General features: G+C 50.4%; 1 protein-coding gene across 1 annotated transcript; it reads left to right on the plus strand.

The window, feature by feature from the left end:
• The first annotated feature begins 182 nt into the window (after nt 1-182).
• Nucleotides 183-15,443, plus strand: UHMK1 (U2AF homology motif kinase 1). Its single transcript, XM_065649031.1, has 8 exons — nt 183-565; nt 1,600-1,892; nt 4,618-4,809; nt 5,617-5,711; nt 6,651-6,727; nt 9,945-10,043; nt 11,005-11,093; nt 11,569-15,443. Exons 1-8 carry the CDS (start codon nt 280-282, stop codon nt 11,713-11,715), a joined length of 1,278 nt encoding a protein of 425 aa, XP_065505103.1. The 5' UTR covers nt 183-279; the 3' UTR covers nt 11,716-15,443.
• The last annotated feature ends 582 nt before the right edge of the window (nt 15,444-16,025 follow it).

The following is a 16,025-nucleotide window of genomic DNA, read 5'->3' on the forward strand; positions in this document are numbered from 1 at the left end:
CGCTGCTGAGGGAGCGGGCCCCGGGCGGCTGGGCCCCGGGCTGGGCGGCTGGGCCCCGGGCGGCTGGGCCCCGGGCTGGGCGGCCCGCGGGGCTGCGAGCGGACAGACCCGGCCGTCCCGCGGCGGGCGGAGCCTCCGGCCGCTGCCGCCCCGGCCACGCCCCGTTTCCGGTGTCATGGCGGCCGGAGCGCGGCAGCGGGCGGCCGGGCCGTGGCTGGCGGCGCGGCGGCGGCGGGGCGGCGGGAGCGGCGGGGCGGCGATGTGAGGCGGGACGGCGCCATGTCGGGCTGCGTGTGGGGCGCGGCGCCGCTGCTGGAGGCGCTGGGCCGCCTGTGGGAGGTGCAGGCGCCGCTGGGCAGCGGCTCCTCGGCCTCCGTCTACCGGGTGCGCTGCTGCGGGGACCCGCGGGCCCCCCCCGGCGCCGTGAAGGAGTTCGTGCCGCCCCCGCCGCGGCCCGGTCCCGCTCGCCGCCCCGGCGCCCGCCCGCCCGCCGCCGACTGCGCCGAGTACGGGTTCCGCAAGGAGCGCGCCGCGCTCGAGCAGCTCCGCGGGCACCGCAACATCGGTAACGGCACCGCGGCCCCCCCGGGCACCCCCCCTCGGGCACCCCCGCCTGGGCCCCCCCGGGCATCCCCGGGCCTCCCCCGCCCGGGCACCCCCTGTCCCCTATTCCCCCCCCACAGGGCAAACTGGTGTCTCCAACCCAGCCTGCCCTCAAAACCAGGAAAGGGCCCCCCAACCAGGCAGGGGTATCCCCAGCTCCTTTGGGGTGATGGGTTCCCTCGCCCCCCAGCTGACCCCCACAGGCAGGGCTAAGGACCCCCAGACCAACGTGCCCCTTGGATTGGCACCCCAGACCCCCCGAAGCGGCATCCCTGCAGCGGGCGCTCCCCGGCACCCCCTTGGCGCGGGCTCCGGGGTGCCCCAGCCCTGCCCTGGGGCAGTGAGCGTCACCCTTTGGGGAGGCAGCCCAGGTCACTGCGGGCAGGGCACCCCCAAATCCTCTTCTGGGCAGGGCTACCCCAGCCACCCTGGCAAGAGCGGCGCTGCCCGCGGGGCCGTGGGCGCCCACCAGCCTGCCTGTCCTGGCAGGAGCCCCGGGCCGCCTGCGGGGGCTGGAATGGGTGTGGGAGGAAGCCTGCACCTCAGAGCTGGCTGCTGGAAGCCCCCAGGTTCTCCCAACGCTGATTTTGTTGTTGTTTTTATCAGTGTTGTAATGTACCCAGGCACCCAGACAGAGCTCGGGTTCCCACTGTGCTAGGTTTATCGCAGGAAGAGATTGATGTGTCCCAAAAATACTGTGCTACACCCATTTTACCCGCCGGGACCTGCTTGTCCATGTCCCAGAGACTGTTCTGAGCAGGAGCACCCACCCCTATTGCTTTAGTCCTCCAAAACCCATCGGGGTGATGTGGCTCATCTTCCCTTGCTGCTTCCCTCTGAAGTTTGTTTCTCCATCTCTCTGAACATCACACCTTGTAAAACAGATGAGCTGCGTCCTGCAGCTTTTGTCGTCTTCTGGGCAGTAGTGGAGAGCAGTGGAGAATGATGACCGTGTAATTGCTCATTACCGATGCCTGTCACTGTGTCTCACCGTAGTGACACTGTACGGCGTGTTCACCAACCACTACTCTGCGAATGGCCCATCTCGCTGTCTTCTGCTGGAGCTGCTGGACATCAGTGTGTCCGAGCTGCTGCTGCACTCCAGCAACCAGGGCTGCTCCATGTGGATGATCCAGCACTGCGCCCGAGATGTTCTCGAAGCCCTGGCGTTCCTGCACCACAAAGGCTACGTGCACGCAGACCTCAAGCCACGCAACATCCTGTGGAGCGCAGAGGAGGAGTGCTTTAAGCTCATTGACTTTGGACTTAGCTTCAAAGAGGGCAATCAGGTTTGGAACATGCTGCTCTCGAAGCAGTTGGCTCTGTGTTGAATTGTGTGGGTCTGTGATGCTTTGAGCTCATGAATGTAGAAATCAACATGACCTGATCAGAGTAGTAGCTGAGCTGGTCCTGAGGGTTTCCTGCAAAAGGCTAAAATGTTGTCTGGCCCCAGAAACAGAAGCTTGTGTTCCCATTCTCTTTGCATATCTCTGGTTTCTGTTGATGGCTTAGCCTTTGTGCTACACATGACCATGAATTCCAAAGTTAATGATGCACTGTAAAAAGCAGTGTCTCATCTTCCTGGAGAGTTTGCTAGTTTTCATACGGTCAGACGAGTGGGAGCACCCAGTTCCTCAGAATTTTATCATCCCTTACCGTATGTATTAGTAGTCCAGGCTTCACCGTCAGCCTGCCCAGTCGATTGCATTATCTCTGGCAGTGTCCTTGTGTTTGTCTTTACTTTCATCCTGTCTTCAGCAGCTTCCCTTTCTCAGGAAGTCTGGATGTCTCTTTCCCATGTCATTGTCTTGACAAGAGCCCACGCACTAGTTGTGTGCAGGCAGTGTCTGTTCTTTACTGCAACAGCCAGATCTCTGCCTGTTCTCCTGCTTTTCCCATTTGCTGGGCTTTCACTCCCCCTTTCTGCTGTCACTTTTTTGTTTTGGTGAAACTAGGTTTTGTAAGTTGGTCTTTGCCCTTTTTATTCTCGTCTGTGGCCGCTGATGAAAGCAGAGAGTCTCAGGAGGTTCTGCTTTTGGCTTGGTAGAGCTTCCTTTCACCCCTGCCTCTCTCAGTGACCACCTGTGGGAGTATCAGTAAAGCTTTTTTCATCAGGTAGCCTCTTAGCAAATTTGTCTTTAATCACTGTGTGATGGGCAGTAAGTCTAGTAAATGCGCTATGAGTTTTCTGTGCAGACGTTGTCCTGGCTTGTCTCTACTCATTTCTCATTTAGTGGTTTTAAATTAATATACTTTTTTTACTGGTTTACCTAGTATTGACAGTACAGCCCACTGTGGGTGACCTGTCTCTGAATTCTTTGGTACAGGAGCTGTTTTTAATATTTGTACTTCTTAACTCCTCCATGTTGTTGTTTTTCCACATTCTTGGCTGAATACTAGTTTGTGCTGGTAATCTGTTGCTGTCTATCAGCAAAAAACATTCTGCTGCTGTCCTGTGTCTAATGCAGATATTTTTTTAATGTTTTGCTGCTTGCTCTGCGAGTTGCCTCATAACAGTTCATCAGGTTTTTTTTATTTCCTTCTGTGGTTCCTTCCGATCTGCTTGCTTTGGGCTGAGTTTCCTTTGCCCATTCTCGGAAATACACTGGCTGTATGGTTGAACCTTCTGACCCTGCTTTGAGTGTGCACCGGGTATCAGCTTCCCCTCACCGCCCCTGCCCTGAGCAGCAGCATACGTGTATGATTTCCTTATCTGAGCCAAGACCACTAATTTTATGTGTGACAATGCTGCTGAGCTTATCCATGCATGACTTTTCCTGCCATTACTGTTTAACAGCGAATGGCTGTACATAGAGCAAGGTCTCAAGTGGCTTGAATCTCTCAAAATGGTTTAGATGGTAGGAGTGAAATTCTGTCTCACTGGTTTTGCTGGTGGCATTGACCATGGCATTTTTTTTCTCTCTAAATGTTGTTTGGTGGGTCTACTAAACGTCTGGTTTTGCCACGTGAGAGGCTCTGCTCTTTGCTGATAGGAACAGGGACACTGATGAGCAATTTGTGTATCTTTTTTTTTTTTTTTTTTAAGTTCATAAAACACTTTGGAGCTCTGTTGCCTGGAAATGTCTTTTTTAAACTTTATTTTTGATCAGACAGCTAGGTAATTTTGGTTTGAATATATTTCCCTGGTAAGAATTCTCAATCCTATGCCTTGTCCAGGATGCTGACTTGCATATACTTCTGTCATTCCTTGAGTCGCATCAGTGTGTCTAAAACAAGCCCTCCCGTGATAAAAAGACGCAGCATGCGGTTTGTCTTTGGCCAGACAAAGCCACAGCTGACCCATCGGGTCTTGGCTGTGAGCAGGAGGCTGGACTGGAGACCTTCAGAGCAGCCCCTCCAGCCAGCACTTGTGTGAGTCTATAAATTCCTGTTTTCTTTTAAACAGGCAGCATGTGGGCATTTTATTGGTCTCTGCCAGCCGTGGCAGCTGGGCAGGTGTCGATTGCTGCAGCACTTCTGGCTGTGAGAGGGAGAAGGAAGAGACGCGTGGGAAGCACCTTTGATAATTTCCATGTCTGAGCGTGAGGTGCCTGCTTTGTTCTTACAACATTTTGTTCCAGAGAACATCAGTATTTGAGTAATGGAAGCTGTTAGAGGTCCTCACTGTTCAGACTGGGCCGTTTGTACTCTCAGCAGCTTATTGTATTTGACCCTTACCCTGAAACTTCTATGAGAGGTTAGCATCCATGGTGACATCCAGGCTCTTCCTCCCAGCAGAACTGTCATTCAGAGAGATCAGATGTTAGTGGGATGCCTCCTGTTTTGCTGGGAGATGTTTTCTCTTCCTAACAGTCTTGTTGTTTTCCTCACCAACACAGCAGTGTAGGGAGTTGAACTCCCTGCCTAACACAACTGGCTGTATGATGCTTTCTGTCAATTTAGCAATTGTATTTTGGTGACCCATTTGGAAGGATGTCTGTGAACTGATTTAAGGATGGATGGAGAACCTCAATCTGGAAAATTAACTCTTTCTGTGTGTTTGATTTTCTGTAGGATGTGAAATATATTCAAACAGACGGGTATCGGGCTCCAGAGGCAGAACTGCAGAACTGCCTAGCGCAGGCAGGGCTCCCGAGTGAGACGGAGTGTACCTCTGCTGTGGATCTGTGGAGTCTGGGAATTGTTTTACTGGAAATGTTCTCAGGAATGAAACTGAAACATACAGTCCAATCTCAGGAATGGAAGGTGAGAGCTGATGCGGGCGTTTTTGCTTGCACCAAACAGGTCCTCCTGCTTCTTGTTTGTAACCTGGATTTGTGAGGTAGCGCCTGGCAACTAGAGAGTGTTTCCAGGATGTTTCTTTAATCCAATTGCCTTGAGGATTAAGGTTCCAGAGCCTTAAATACCTGCCTACCCCGTGGAACTGGCGTATCTGAATGCTGCTTGTGTTCAGGTTGCTGAGGGCTCCAGGAGTCTGTTTGGAGCCTGTGTCGTGCCAAGATCTGGGAGGTGAGATGCGCTGGCTGTAATGTGGCACAGAAGGAAGAACAGAATGGATGGCCGATGACTGACGGCTGCCAGCTAGTTCAGCAACACGACAGAGGAATTATTTGCTGGTTTTAGTCTAACATTAGCTCTAATTTGGGGATCTTCTTGTAAGTCTGTATCCTGAGAAAACAGGAAGAAGGATCTGTGTTGCGAGCCTGGAGCCTGACTCTGTCCTCTGTTCTGTATTAAATAATTTTGGTTTGTGTTCTCCTTTCCCGTAAGAGTATCCTTTCAGCATCATAACATTCACAGTAACAGCAAATTTGCCTGCGCATGGAAATTTCCAGCTTTTGCATAGGCAAATGGGACAAACTTTGTCTGATGTGGATCTGCTGGTTTAACATGTGAGACTTCAGCATTGGGGACCTCTCACAAAACTCCACAGTACCAGAGCCCTCTGCCTCTCAGTCCAGAAAATGATGGGATATTGCAAGCTTTGCATTGGTGGTTTTTGTTTTGGTTTGATTTTTTTCCTCCCTAAGCACTGTTTCTTCTTCTTTTCAGGCAAACAGTTCTGCCATCATTGATCGCATATTTGCCAGTGAAGGGGTGGTTAATTCAGCCATTCCAGCTTATCACCTCAGAGACCTTATCAAAAGGTATCCTGTCATATTTACTAACCATTGCTTAAAGATGTACTCTGTAAAGTCTTATGCCCTGCTCTTGGTAACTTAGAGCCCACACCTAACACTTTATTTTTCTTTTTTAAAAAAATTTCTCTGCCACCGTGCTAGTAACAAGTGCAACCATTAGCACAGACGCTTCAGCTCCTCTGATTTTGGCACAGTTTGGAGTAAGCACATAAAGAATATCAGTCATGATGTTCATAATTTGCTGTTTCAATGCTTTGCACTTCCTGCCAGTGAAGTTATCTTTGGAGAAAACTGGAGATTTTGCTGGTTTAGGGCATTATTGTCAGAAATGAGGGAGAAGGGCAGACAGTGCCGCTTCTCCACTGCTGTCAAGATTCAAATGCACTTGTGCAGCTCTCTCCTGAGAGATCTCCTGAGGGGATTATTTTTGCTGTCCTGTGACTCTGCTCTGAGGCTACAGAGTGAATGAGGACACAACTTGGCAGAAATAGCATCGGGAGCCACTGGTGAAGCCAAGTAGAGGATGTTCTCAGGCAAGCCCTGGGCTATTAGCTGCTTTGAATCCCATTTGTGGAAAGATGTGGGAGCTCCTTGGAGTGTGATCACTTTCACGAGGCTGCACATGTGCCTGAGACACAGGCTGAATGGACTGGGGAGGTGGAGCTGGAACATGCGCTGTTGCTTGTGCACTTGTAAGTGAGCCACTTCCATCATTTGATGCTGAGAGGCATCGAGAAGGAAATCCTACTGTACCATGAACCCTACATGTTTTCAAGGGATCCTTCAGGTGTGCTTCAGCTGTGATTTTGTGCTTCTCGCTCTTCTCTTTGTACCATAAGTACTCCAAAGATGGGGTATTCCTCTGTACTGGCTTCCAGCCTGAGTTGAATTTGTCAGTGCAGGAATGTCACTTGCAAGAGCATCAAGGTGTCCCTTCTCTTCCAGCATGCTTCATTGTGACCAAGGAAAGCGAGCCTCTGCTGAGAAGGCTTTATGCAGCCCGTTCTTCAGCATTCCCTTCGGTAAGCTGTTCACGTCCCCTTTGCTCACGGATTTCCCAACGCGTACTGGAAGCAGCACTGAGCGCGGTTAAATTATGTTGTTTCTGATTCTGGCTTCGCTGCTGCGCTGTCGCTTTTTGTGGTGCTCTCGAGCCCTCTGCAGTACCACAGCAGGCAGGTCGGGGCGATGCCTGTGCTCTTAGTGCTGCTCTGCCCCTCACCCCACGGGCTGTCACCTTTCCCTGATTGGATTCCCAGTAAATTCTGCCCAGATCAAACTGATCAAGAGTATATTGGCAGCAGCGTTCATCTGAGGGGACTGGAATAACCAATGTACTTACATAATATTGTGACTGTTAAGGTGCTTTTGAAGAGTGTCGTGCTATTTATAGTAGGTGGATGGGTTTTCTTATGCCCAGAGTTTCCCAGTTCAGCAGCTGGGAACGTGAGCGACAAAGGCAGTGCCTGGTGGTGGCATCTGCTGCTGCCTCCTCTGCACAAGTCAAATAGTCCTAGTGGGTTCTCGTGGTGTGAGCCTATTTTTGCAGTGCCTGGCCTACCTCTTCTGGTGCCTGTGTGGCAGGTCACAGACAGATGTCACTGTTGCTTTGATCTGGCACTTTCTCTTCAATTTAATAAAATGGTGGTGTTTCCCCAGGGACTCCTCGTGTATGTTGCAGGCTGTCAGCCAAAGATGGGCTGAGACCGCCCTGGTTAGGCTCATAGCCCTCCCTGTTTTCTGTTCCAAAAGTAATGCGGCAGCATTCTCCAGAGCTTCTCTACTTTCAAGAACACCAGCAAAGAGCTGTGTCCAGCTTTTCTGCAGCATAAACTAATGCTTCAGGCATCCAGCTTCTGGCTGGGCCAGCATTTTCCCTTGAATTTCAGCCCTGCTTTATTCATGCTGCTTGGTGTACCTTGCAGTGAAGGATAAGTATTGCCTCTCGAGGTAACGTCAAGATCCTGGCTTTCCTGTGTGTTAGGCAAAGGTAACAAACTTGTTCCTGTTTTCAAACTTCTCTTGCATCTCAGAAACAGGGACTGTTGTAATCAAAGCCGCTTTCCATGGAAGGAACTGAACCCTGCAGCCAGTATTGCTTTAGAGCAGAGGGAATAGTATCTTGGCAGTGCTTTCTGGTCTAGTCCTAAACACACAGACCTCTAACTGTATCTGGGAAGGTGCTTCTGTGGTTAGTGCTACAAGTTTAGACAACAGCTTCAATTTTTCTAAATCACTGGTTCTCTTCTTTGCAAACTTGTACGTAAGCTTGTCTGCACAAAGAAGCATTTAGTGTTGCTTTCCTAGAAGTCAGAAAATGATCTGTCGTTGCCTTTCACTTGGGCATGGTAGTTCTGCTTAGAGCAAAGGCAGCTGAGAATGGCTTTCCTTGTCATTTGCAGCCAAGTCTTGACTTTCCAGTTCATCAGCTTCTTTCCTGAGCTCCTGGCAGGCTGCAGCCCTCTGTGCTGCCAGTGTGGTTGGAATCACTTGGCCCTTTGAAGAGGAGCAGAAGGTCTGGGCAGCAAGTTCCTCCTAGGGCAGAAGGGTATTGCAAGAAATGCATTTGTCTATTGATTACAGGAAGTCCAGGTGGCTCTGAGTCCTAGGGTTTGGTTTGTCTCCCTCTCCGAAAAAACACATGTGAAATGAAGGACAGACTTACTTGAATGAAAGGGGCAGCATATAAGACCGAGGTGACACTTAAATGTTTTTTCAGACCCCTGTTCATCTGGTGTCGTCTCTTGGTTGCCAACACTCTTGTGGAAGAACGGTCCCAGAGGTTCACTCGGAGCTGGAACACGCCTGGTTATCTGAGTGCAGCACCTTTCTTCGAAGGGCTGTCCCTGAGCACTGTCTGGGCATCGTCTAGACTGATAAGGCCTTTCATCCTCTGAGCTTTTCATAAGGACTCTTCCATGTCAAGCAGGAGGAGATTTATAATGTGTGCTTACCTTGACCTCCTCTTGCATTATGAAATGAACATCTGTCTGTGCCTGGCAGAGATGACAGCTCCCTCATATGTATTGTGTTCTTAGCTTGGAAAAGTATTTGCGAAGAAATAATAGCCTACGATCTTTGCAAACGTAGTCAGAAGGCACAGACTGGAGAACTGGAGCCATTTCTTCTCTTTTCTCTCCCCTTTCTCACTGTCAAGTGGGAGAACTGTGAGGTTCTGCTATTGTGTTCAGCTGCTGTAGGTGCCAGTACAAATAAAACCGCTAACATTCACCAGGTACTGCAGGTTGGGCTCCCAGATCTTAAATTCATGACTGACCTGCCAGTCCCTTTCAGGAACATGAAATTGAGCTTTTATCCTTGGAGAAATGACATTGTCCCTGCTGCTTGAAGTTTCTAGAGGCCTGGGTGTCCTCTCAGACGTGACCCTCGTAGTTTGGCATTAGTCTGTCCACCTTGACTGTTTCCTTCTTCCACCCTAGTCTCCACACAATGCTGTTCCACGCCATCCTGGAGCTGCCTCTTTTCTAGAGCCAAGTGCCCCATGGCAGGGGGCTTTATTTCTGCTTCTTTGAAGTTGTTCACAGGATCACTGCTCACCCACTGTGTGGCCATGCCTTATTCTATAGCACTGCCTTGTTTAAGTAACTAAGTAGTTTTCCCCATTTCTGTTGCAAGATTGTATGTCAGTCTTAAAAACAGTGCACTGCAGTTGGATTTTGGGAGGGGGAGGGTCTAAATGGTGTTTAGGGAAGAACTGAAAGATATCCTAGAGAAAGCTGAGGCTTATGCCTTAGTATAGCTTGAGAATGAGAGTTACAGAAGCTGACCAGCCTGTTTTCAGCTTGTCTGGTAGCAGTAACAGGAGAGGCAGGTTGCAGAGTAGTTCTTTCATCTTCTTGTATCTCCATATGTGGCACAGTTTGCTCAACTAACATAGCTCTTGAGGTCACATCAGCTTCTGAATCTGAGCTAAGTAGATATAACTCCAGTCTAAATTTCTGCTAGCTTTGTAATTTTTAAAGCAATTTCAGGTGCTGTCCTCAGTGTAATTGCAGAGTACACTGAACCCTTTGGGAGTGTCTCTCGGTGCACAGGTGAAGATAAGTTGGAAACAGGGAGAATACAGGCTGTAAATGCAGGTAATATGGGAGATAAGCAAAACTGTACTGCAAAGAGGAGTAAGTGCTTGTGTATGATAGTGTATATTGAGTCAGCTTCCTGTTTTCTTGCTCCTTTGGACTTTGATTTCTTTTCTTTAATTCTGTGGGTGTCAAACAGCTCCCCATATTGAAGATTTGGTGATGCTCCCCACGCCTGTGCTGAGGCTGCTAAATGTTCTAAGTGATGCTTCTCTGCAGTGCGAAGAAGAATACGAAGGTTGGTGCAAGCCGTACAATTCCCATATAGCAATGTCTTCTTACAGCCTCTGTTTTGTTTGGTTTTGGGGATGCGAGAGCAAGCAGAAGAGCAGTTAATAGGTGCAAGAACAGCAAACCAAGTGCTACTCAGCTGAGATTTGGTACCAAGTGGGTCAGCTGCACCATCAGAGAAGAGACTAAGAGACTGAGACCGAAAGCAGAGCTTGTAGTGAGTTCTTGAAGGATCCCAGATTAAACAAATAAACAGAAAATTTATTTTGATTTTCTTTTTTGGTTAGATGCCCACAGACCACATAATGTTTGTGGCTCTGAGCTCCTGCTGGACGTCTGCAGTACTCTGGAGCCCAGTAGCAGAGATCCTTAAAAGTTTGGTAGTGAACTTATCCAAGATCTCAGCAGAGAATGAAATACCTCACTGGAGTTCTTAAACTGTAGCAAAAACTATACATGGTAGGTGGCAAGACGTGTCGGTGGAATTTGCATTTCTGCTTGCTCTCAAATCCATGTGAGTGGCAAAAGCTAGAGAGCTCTGGGGATGTGTGTTTGAAAGGCTGGGTTCTGCTCACACAAAGAAGGGTTTGTGGCAGCTGCTTTAGTTCCCCTCCTCCAAATGCCATAACAAAAAAAAAATAGCACTCACAAATCCCAAATGTTTTAGCTACTGGAAGGCCAGGCTTCGCGTCCAAGGAAAAGCACTGTCCATGTGCTCCAAACCCTGCTGTTGGGGATTCACTGCCTGCAGGTCTGCTCCGGAGCCTCAGTTCAGACACTTTGTCTCATTATTCGGCCATTCATCAGTGTCACCTTCTGCTGTGGCATTTCTCGATTGTTTATTTTAAATTGAGAGGAAAAGGCTATATGATGACGGAGTGTTCTTGATGTGTTCATCTGGCCTTCATTTGTTTCTTGGCTCATCCTAGTTTGCGAAGTGAAAGACAACCAGCTCTTTCCCTTTTCAGATATCCTGGAAGACATCAGAGAGGAGTGTCAGAAATACGGACCGGTGGTTTCTTTGCTTATTCCAAAGGAGAATCCTGGCAAAGGCCAAGTAAGTGAATGAAGGGAAGAGGCTGTGTATTTCCGTGTACGCTCTGTGTGCTGCAGAACTGCTGCACAGCTCCTGGAAATCTCCTGGCTGATGACAGCACTAAAAATAGCTGGTTGTCTTGAAGGGACAGCACAGGTTCCTTCCCAATTATGTAAGGCTGCCTAACCTGGGAGGTCCCCAAACAGCTTTAGCAGGGGAGGTAGAATATGGGAGGGAAGGGGAGAAGCAGCATTGAGGATGTAGAGCATCATCATACTTTATCTTACTGTGTCAAACATGCACCCCTTAGAAATGAGGAGCAAGGGATGAAATTCTAGTTCAGAGATGCAGCTCCGTTCTTCTTAGCTCCACTGCTCTGGGCTCAACCAAGGATAGAGGGGAAAAACTAGTTTGGGAGCTGTATCCCCAGTTGCAGGGGTGGGAGGGGCAGGTAACAGGCTGCACCGAAGTCCTGTTTCTCCTCTCTCTCTTTCAGGTCTTTGTTGAATATGCAAATGCTGGTGATTCCAAAGCTGCCCAAAAAATGCTGACTGGAAAGATTTTTGATGGCAAGTTCGTTGTGGCTACGTTTTACCCACTGAGTGCCTATAAGAGAGGATATCTGTACCAAAACTTGCTGTAGGCAGTAGCAACAATCAGGAGAGTTATTCTTGCTCCTCTTCCTCACGTGTTTTACAAGTTGAATGTACAAAAGAGCTTCCTAGCCCTGCTTCTGAGTCATCTGTGAAGGAGAGATGCAAAGGACTTCACTGGGCTTTGAAACCTTTACTGCTGCTTTGTGATGTGCAGAGGAGGCCGGGATGGCTTTCGGCGTGTGCTTGTGTGTGTGTCGTGCTTGCTGTTTACACTGGGTGTGCGGCTTTGCCCCGGCGGGCGCTCGAGCGGCAGGAGCTGTGGCTTGTTGGGAGCCTGGGAGGCCCAGCAGATCTTGGCAAGCACTTTTCAGTGATTTGAAGTGAGACCATTTAAAGACTTGGCCTTAGTACTTGACTTTGCTCTGGAGAGAGGATTTCTTTGTTAAGCTTTCCTATAATGCATGTGCTCTTCTCTAATGCAGAGGACAAGGAGGAAGGCTTCCCTGCCTTTCGTTGATATCTATGGTAAATAAAGAACCAGAAACACCATCCTCTCTAAATTAAACCAGGAAGACTTTTGAGTCTTCACATCACGTAGAGCAGAGAGAGGCAGTGAAATCAGATCTGCTGAGCCTACAGCATTCCCCTGTCACCACCTCATGACCCAAGAAGAGCCACCGTCTGACCTGGCAGCGGTGGCGCACTGGGCTTGAGCAGTGTGGGTGACGCTGCGTGCGGTGAGCTGAACTTGCTTGTATGCCTGGGGTGGGCAGGGGCTGGTGGTGGGTGCGTGTCCTCGGAGCAGTGCCAGCCTGGGTCCCAACACCACCTGCAAGCACTTTGTAGCCTGAGGTGATGTGAGAACCATGTCGTGTGGAGTTCCTAGCATATACCCTGTGCTGGCACTGATGCTCCCTAGCTCTGATGCCAAATATTCTGTCATACGTAAGCATCTTTAGGTGATAATTTAGGAAAGGAGTGGTACAGCACGCAGTGTTCTTTGTGTCTGAGCAGGACTCCTGCCCTGCGAGTCTTCTAGAGAAAGAACAAATATTTGTCTGTCTTAGGTCCCACGCTTGGCTTTTCCATGTTGTGCGTTTTGGTTTTGCATTAACCCACGAGACTCGTAGCTTAGAAGCACTGACACTTTTGGTCCTTCATAGGTTACACAAAGGGCCTGAGGCAATCTGAGATCCTGTATGGAAAGGGCTCGCTCAGTCATCAGACTTGACTGGCCAGCGTCAGGGTTGGGGAAAAAAGAAAACCAACCTGGGCAAGCAGCATCACTGCTCCCCTGCCGAATGCTCACCTGGCTTCATGCACAGGCAGCAGCTCTCTCAGCAGCTGTGGGCATGGGGGAGGTGGTGGCTGTTTTCCAGGGATGGGCACTTTGCTCCTGGGGACCACAGCGTGGAACAGCCCTACATAGAGGGGGACCAGCATGTTCTAGCTTGCAGCCCTGGTACCAGTTTTAGTGAGGAGAGCCCTCGTGAATTCTTTTCTCCAGCTGAAATGCCTGCAGGCAGCTGCCTGAACCATTTCTGACCTTCCTTAGAATAAGACCTGAATTACCTTGCAGTTTACTTTCTGCATCTTGCTGATGCTGGACTTGCTGGAATCCTGCACTTAAAGTTTCTCTTGATTTTTGCCTTGCGTGCACGCGTGTGGTGTGTTGGGAGATCCAATGTCTGTAGCATTTCATGAGTCCGAGTTCCTCTCTATGCTGGTGTAGAGTCCTGTCTACTATGGCCCTTCCCAAACTTCTCCAGAAAGGACCAATCTCTTTGAATTTTTTTCTTGCCTTTGGGGTGGTAGGTTTTCCAGGGGAAAAAAAAAAAAATCCCACAATGAGTTTTAAGGTTTGATCCGCTGATCAGACTTTTTCTGGGGGTGATGCTACTTTGGTGTACATAGCTATAAAGCAGCTTGGCATAGATGGGGTGTGTGGTTCATTGCTTTTAATTTAATTATCCTTGCAGTGAAAAACCTGTAGTGTCTGGGAGGAATTGGATGATCAACTGGCTGTGGGTTTTTCCTGTGTGAAGAGCAGTGTTTAAAGTACTCTAAGTATTGGCAGGTATTGACTGAGCTTCTCAGCTCTGGGTTGTTGCTGTTCCTGGTGGGCTGAACCAGAGGTGAAAGCACTTTGTCCCCAAAATTTGTCTGTTGAATGCCATCATGTCCACAGCATTAAGCTGGCTGCGGGTGTGCCAAGAGCTCCTGTCCCACTGAGTGTCAGCATGGGGGGACACAGGGTGTGGGGTCTGTCACCTACAGCGCTGCTGGGACAGGAAGATCTCAGGGTGCAGGTGCAGAACTTGAATGCATTTAAGTTCTCACAAGCATTTGTCTAGGACTGTGAGCTGCTCTGTCATCTTTCAAGCATATCTCTTTTAGTCAGAATTGCACTTTGGATTTGCAATTAAAGAGCCATGCCAGGATTAATATTTAGAGAAGAGCTACAACCTGTTCGTGCAGCATGGTAGAGCTGTTCCACCAGAGTTTGGCTGGGGTTTTATTCAGCTGCTTCAATAGGAGCTAAATAAAACTTCAAGATGCAAACTCCCGCCGCCAGATTTTCTCTCCAGATGCTCATTGACCAGGCTTGAGAACTGAGCTGGGCAAAAACCCCAAAGCTGCTTGTTTTTTCTTTTCTTCCTGGCAAGAGCTGAAGATGCTGATCTCTGTCCTGTCACTGGATCCAGCCGCTCACTTCCCTCTGCAGGGTGTGGGATACAGGCAGGTTTAGAAACTCTTCAGAGCAGAAGCATTTTATCATTATCCCTCACCTTCTGCCTTCAGAGCCTTTTTCTATCAAGCTGAAGCTCTGGTGTCTCAGCGATTTATTGGTGGCTTGCATAAGTTTCAACCCTGCTAAAACCTGTGAGCTGCTTAACTCTAGATTGTATCTGAAGTGTTTGTGGTGATTCAATCCAAGGCGTCTGTCGTGGCGTGTGCCTGGGTGGGCCTGGCTTTTGTCTCCAAATTACTGACCACTCGAGGTGCAGAGGTGTTGTGGCTTTCCGCTCGAATGCTTGCTGGGTTTCTTGGTCTGTGCTGCTGACACGGCTCCCTCCACACAGCCCGAGGTGGAGCAACGACCTGCGTTTTCCTTGCTAGGCAACAGATGTGCAAACCCGCAGGCTGCCTTTGAGGGTGAGATCTGTTGTGGGGAGGAACGGGATGGAAAATGAAGCCTCTGGAGCCACGCAGGGGGGCTGGCACTGCCCCGGTGGGGTGCCAGGGCAGGCACCCAGCCCTCCTGCCCGGGAGGAGGCAGCCCAGGGGGCTGGGCCCCCTCCAAGTTTGTGTGTGAATGGGAAACATGTTGGCATTCTGCTATTCCTTGGTGGTGTCTGGGTTTCATACTTCATCTGATGCAAAATCTCACTGCCAATCGAAGAATAGCTGTCCTTCCTCTGCCACTGATGTCTGGGGCAATGAGACAGTTTTTTGCACTTCTACCTGTTTATTATATGCAAGGAGGGTAATTGGTTTTTAAATCACTGGCTGAAGCACAAATCAGCTCCAATCTTAGTTCTATTCTGGATTTTATTCTCGCTGGTCTCCATCCTCTTAACACCACCACCTGAGCACCGTGTTTCACCCGGGTTGTCTTTCCAGAGGGTTCAGCAGAATTCCCCCCGCTGTGCCGGATCATGTAGCCACGTGCCTCCCTTCGGGTTCCATGTCAACTCTTGTGTCCCGTCACGCACCGTTGCTGAGCAGATGTGTGCTTGATACAGGTGATTAATAAACGATGCTTCAGTACGAAGCGGTGGTTCGGCAGCTTTTCTTGTGGGGGCCACCGGCGAAACACCATGTCGCTGAGCGAGTTCTCTGTCCCCCTACGCCAGGGTGTCCATCTGGGGGGACAGGGCCGCACCGCAGCCGTGGCGGCGCTGGCGTCTTGCACTCGCCCCTCGCGCAGCCCTCGCGGTGGGATTAGTCACGCCGTGCGCGGGCGCTTTCCACGCTGGCTCCGGCGTAATGGTGACACCATCCCGGGGGGAATGGCGTAACGGTTTCCGAAGTGACATCAGCCGGAGGAAGATCAGCCCTGGGTGACGTGGATGTTCTCTCAGGCGCTGCTGTGGGTTGCGCAGCCTCCTGCAGCCCGTGGGGTGCGGTGGGGTCCCCAGCGCTGTGGCTGCTGAGCGCTGGCGCCGGGCCCAGGGATGTCTGCGGTGCGTGTGCGGCCGGGCCCGGCAGCGCTGCTCTCCGCGGGGCTCCTTTGCAGAGGCCTCGCTGCCCTTTTTTGGGTGGATGTCGCCTTTTTCTTTCTTTTTCTGCTGCAGGAGGGGACACGGAGGCGGGCGGGCGGCCGCGGGCCGGGCGGGGCAGCCGGAGGGCCGCG

This window comes from Caloenas nicobarica, chromosome 20 (genome assembly GCF_036013445.1).
Source record: "Caloenas nicobarica isolate bCalNic1 chromosome 20, bCalNic1.hap1, whole genome shotgun sequence".
NCBI lineage: Eukaryota > Metazoa > Chordata > Aves > Columbiformes > Columbidae > Caloenas > Caloenas nicobarica.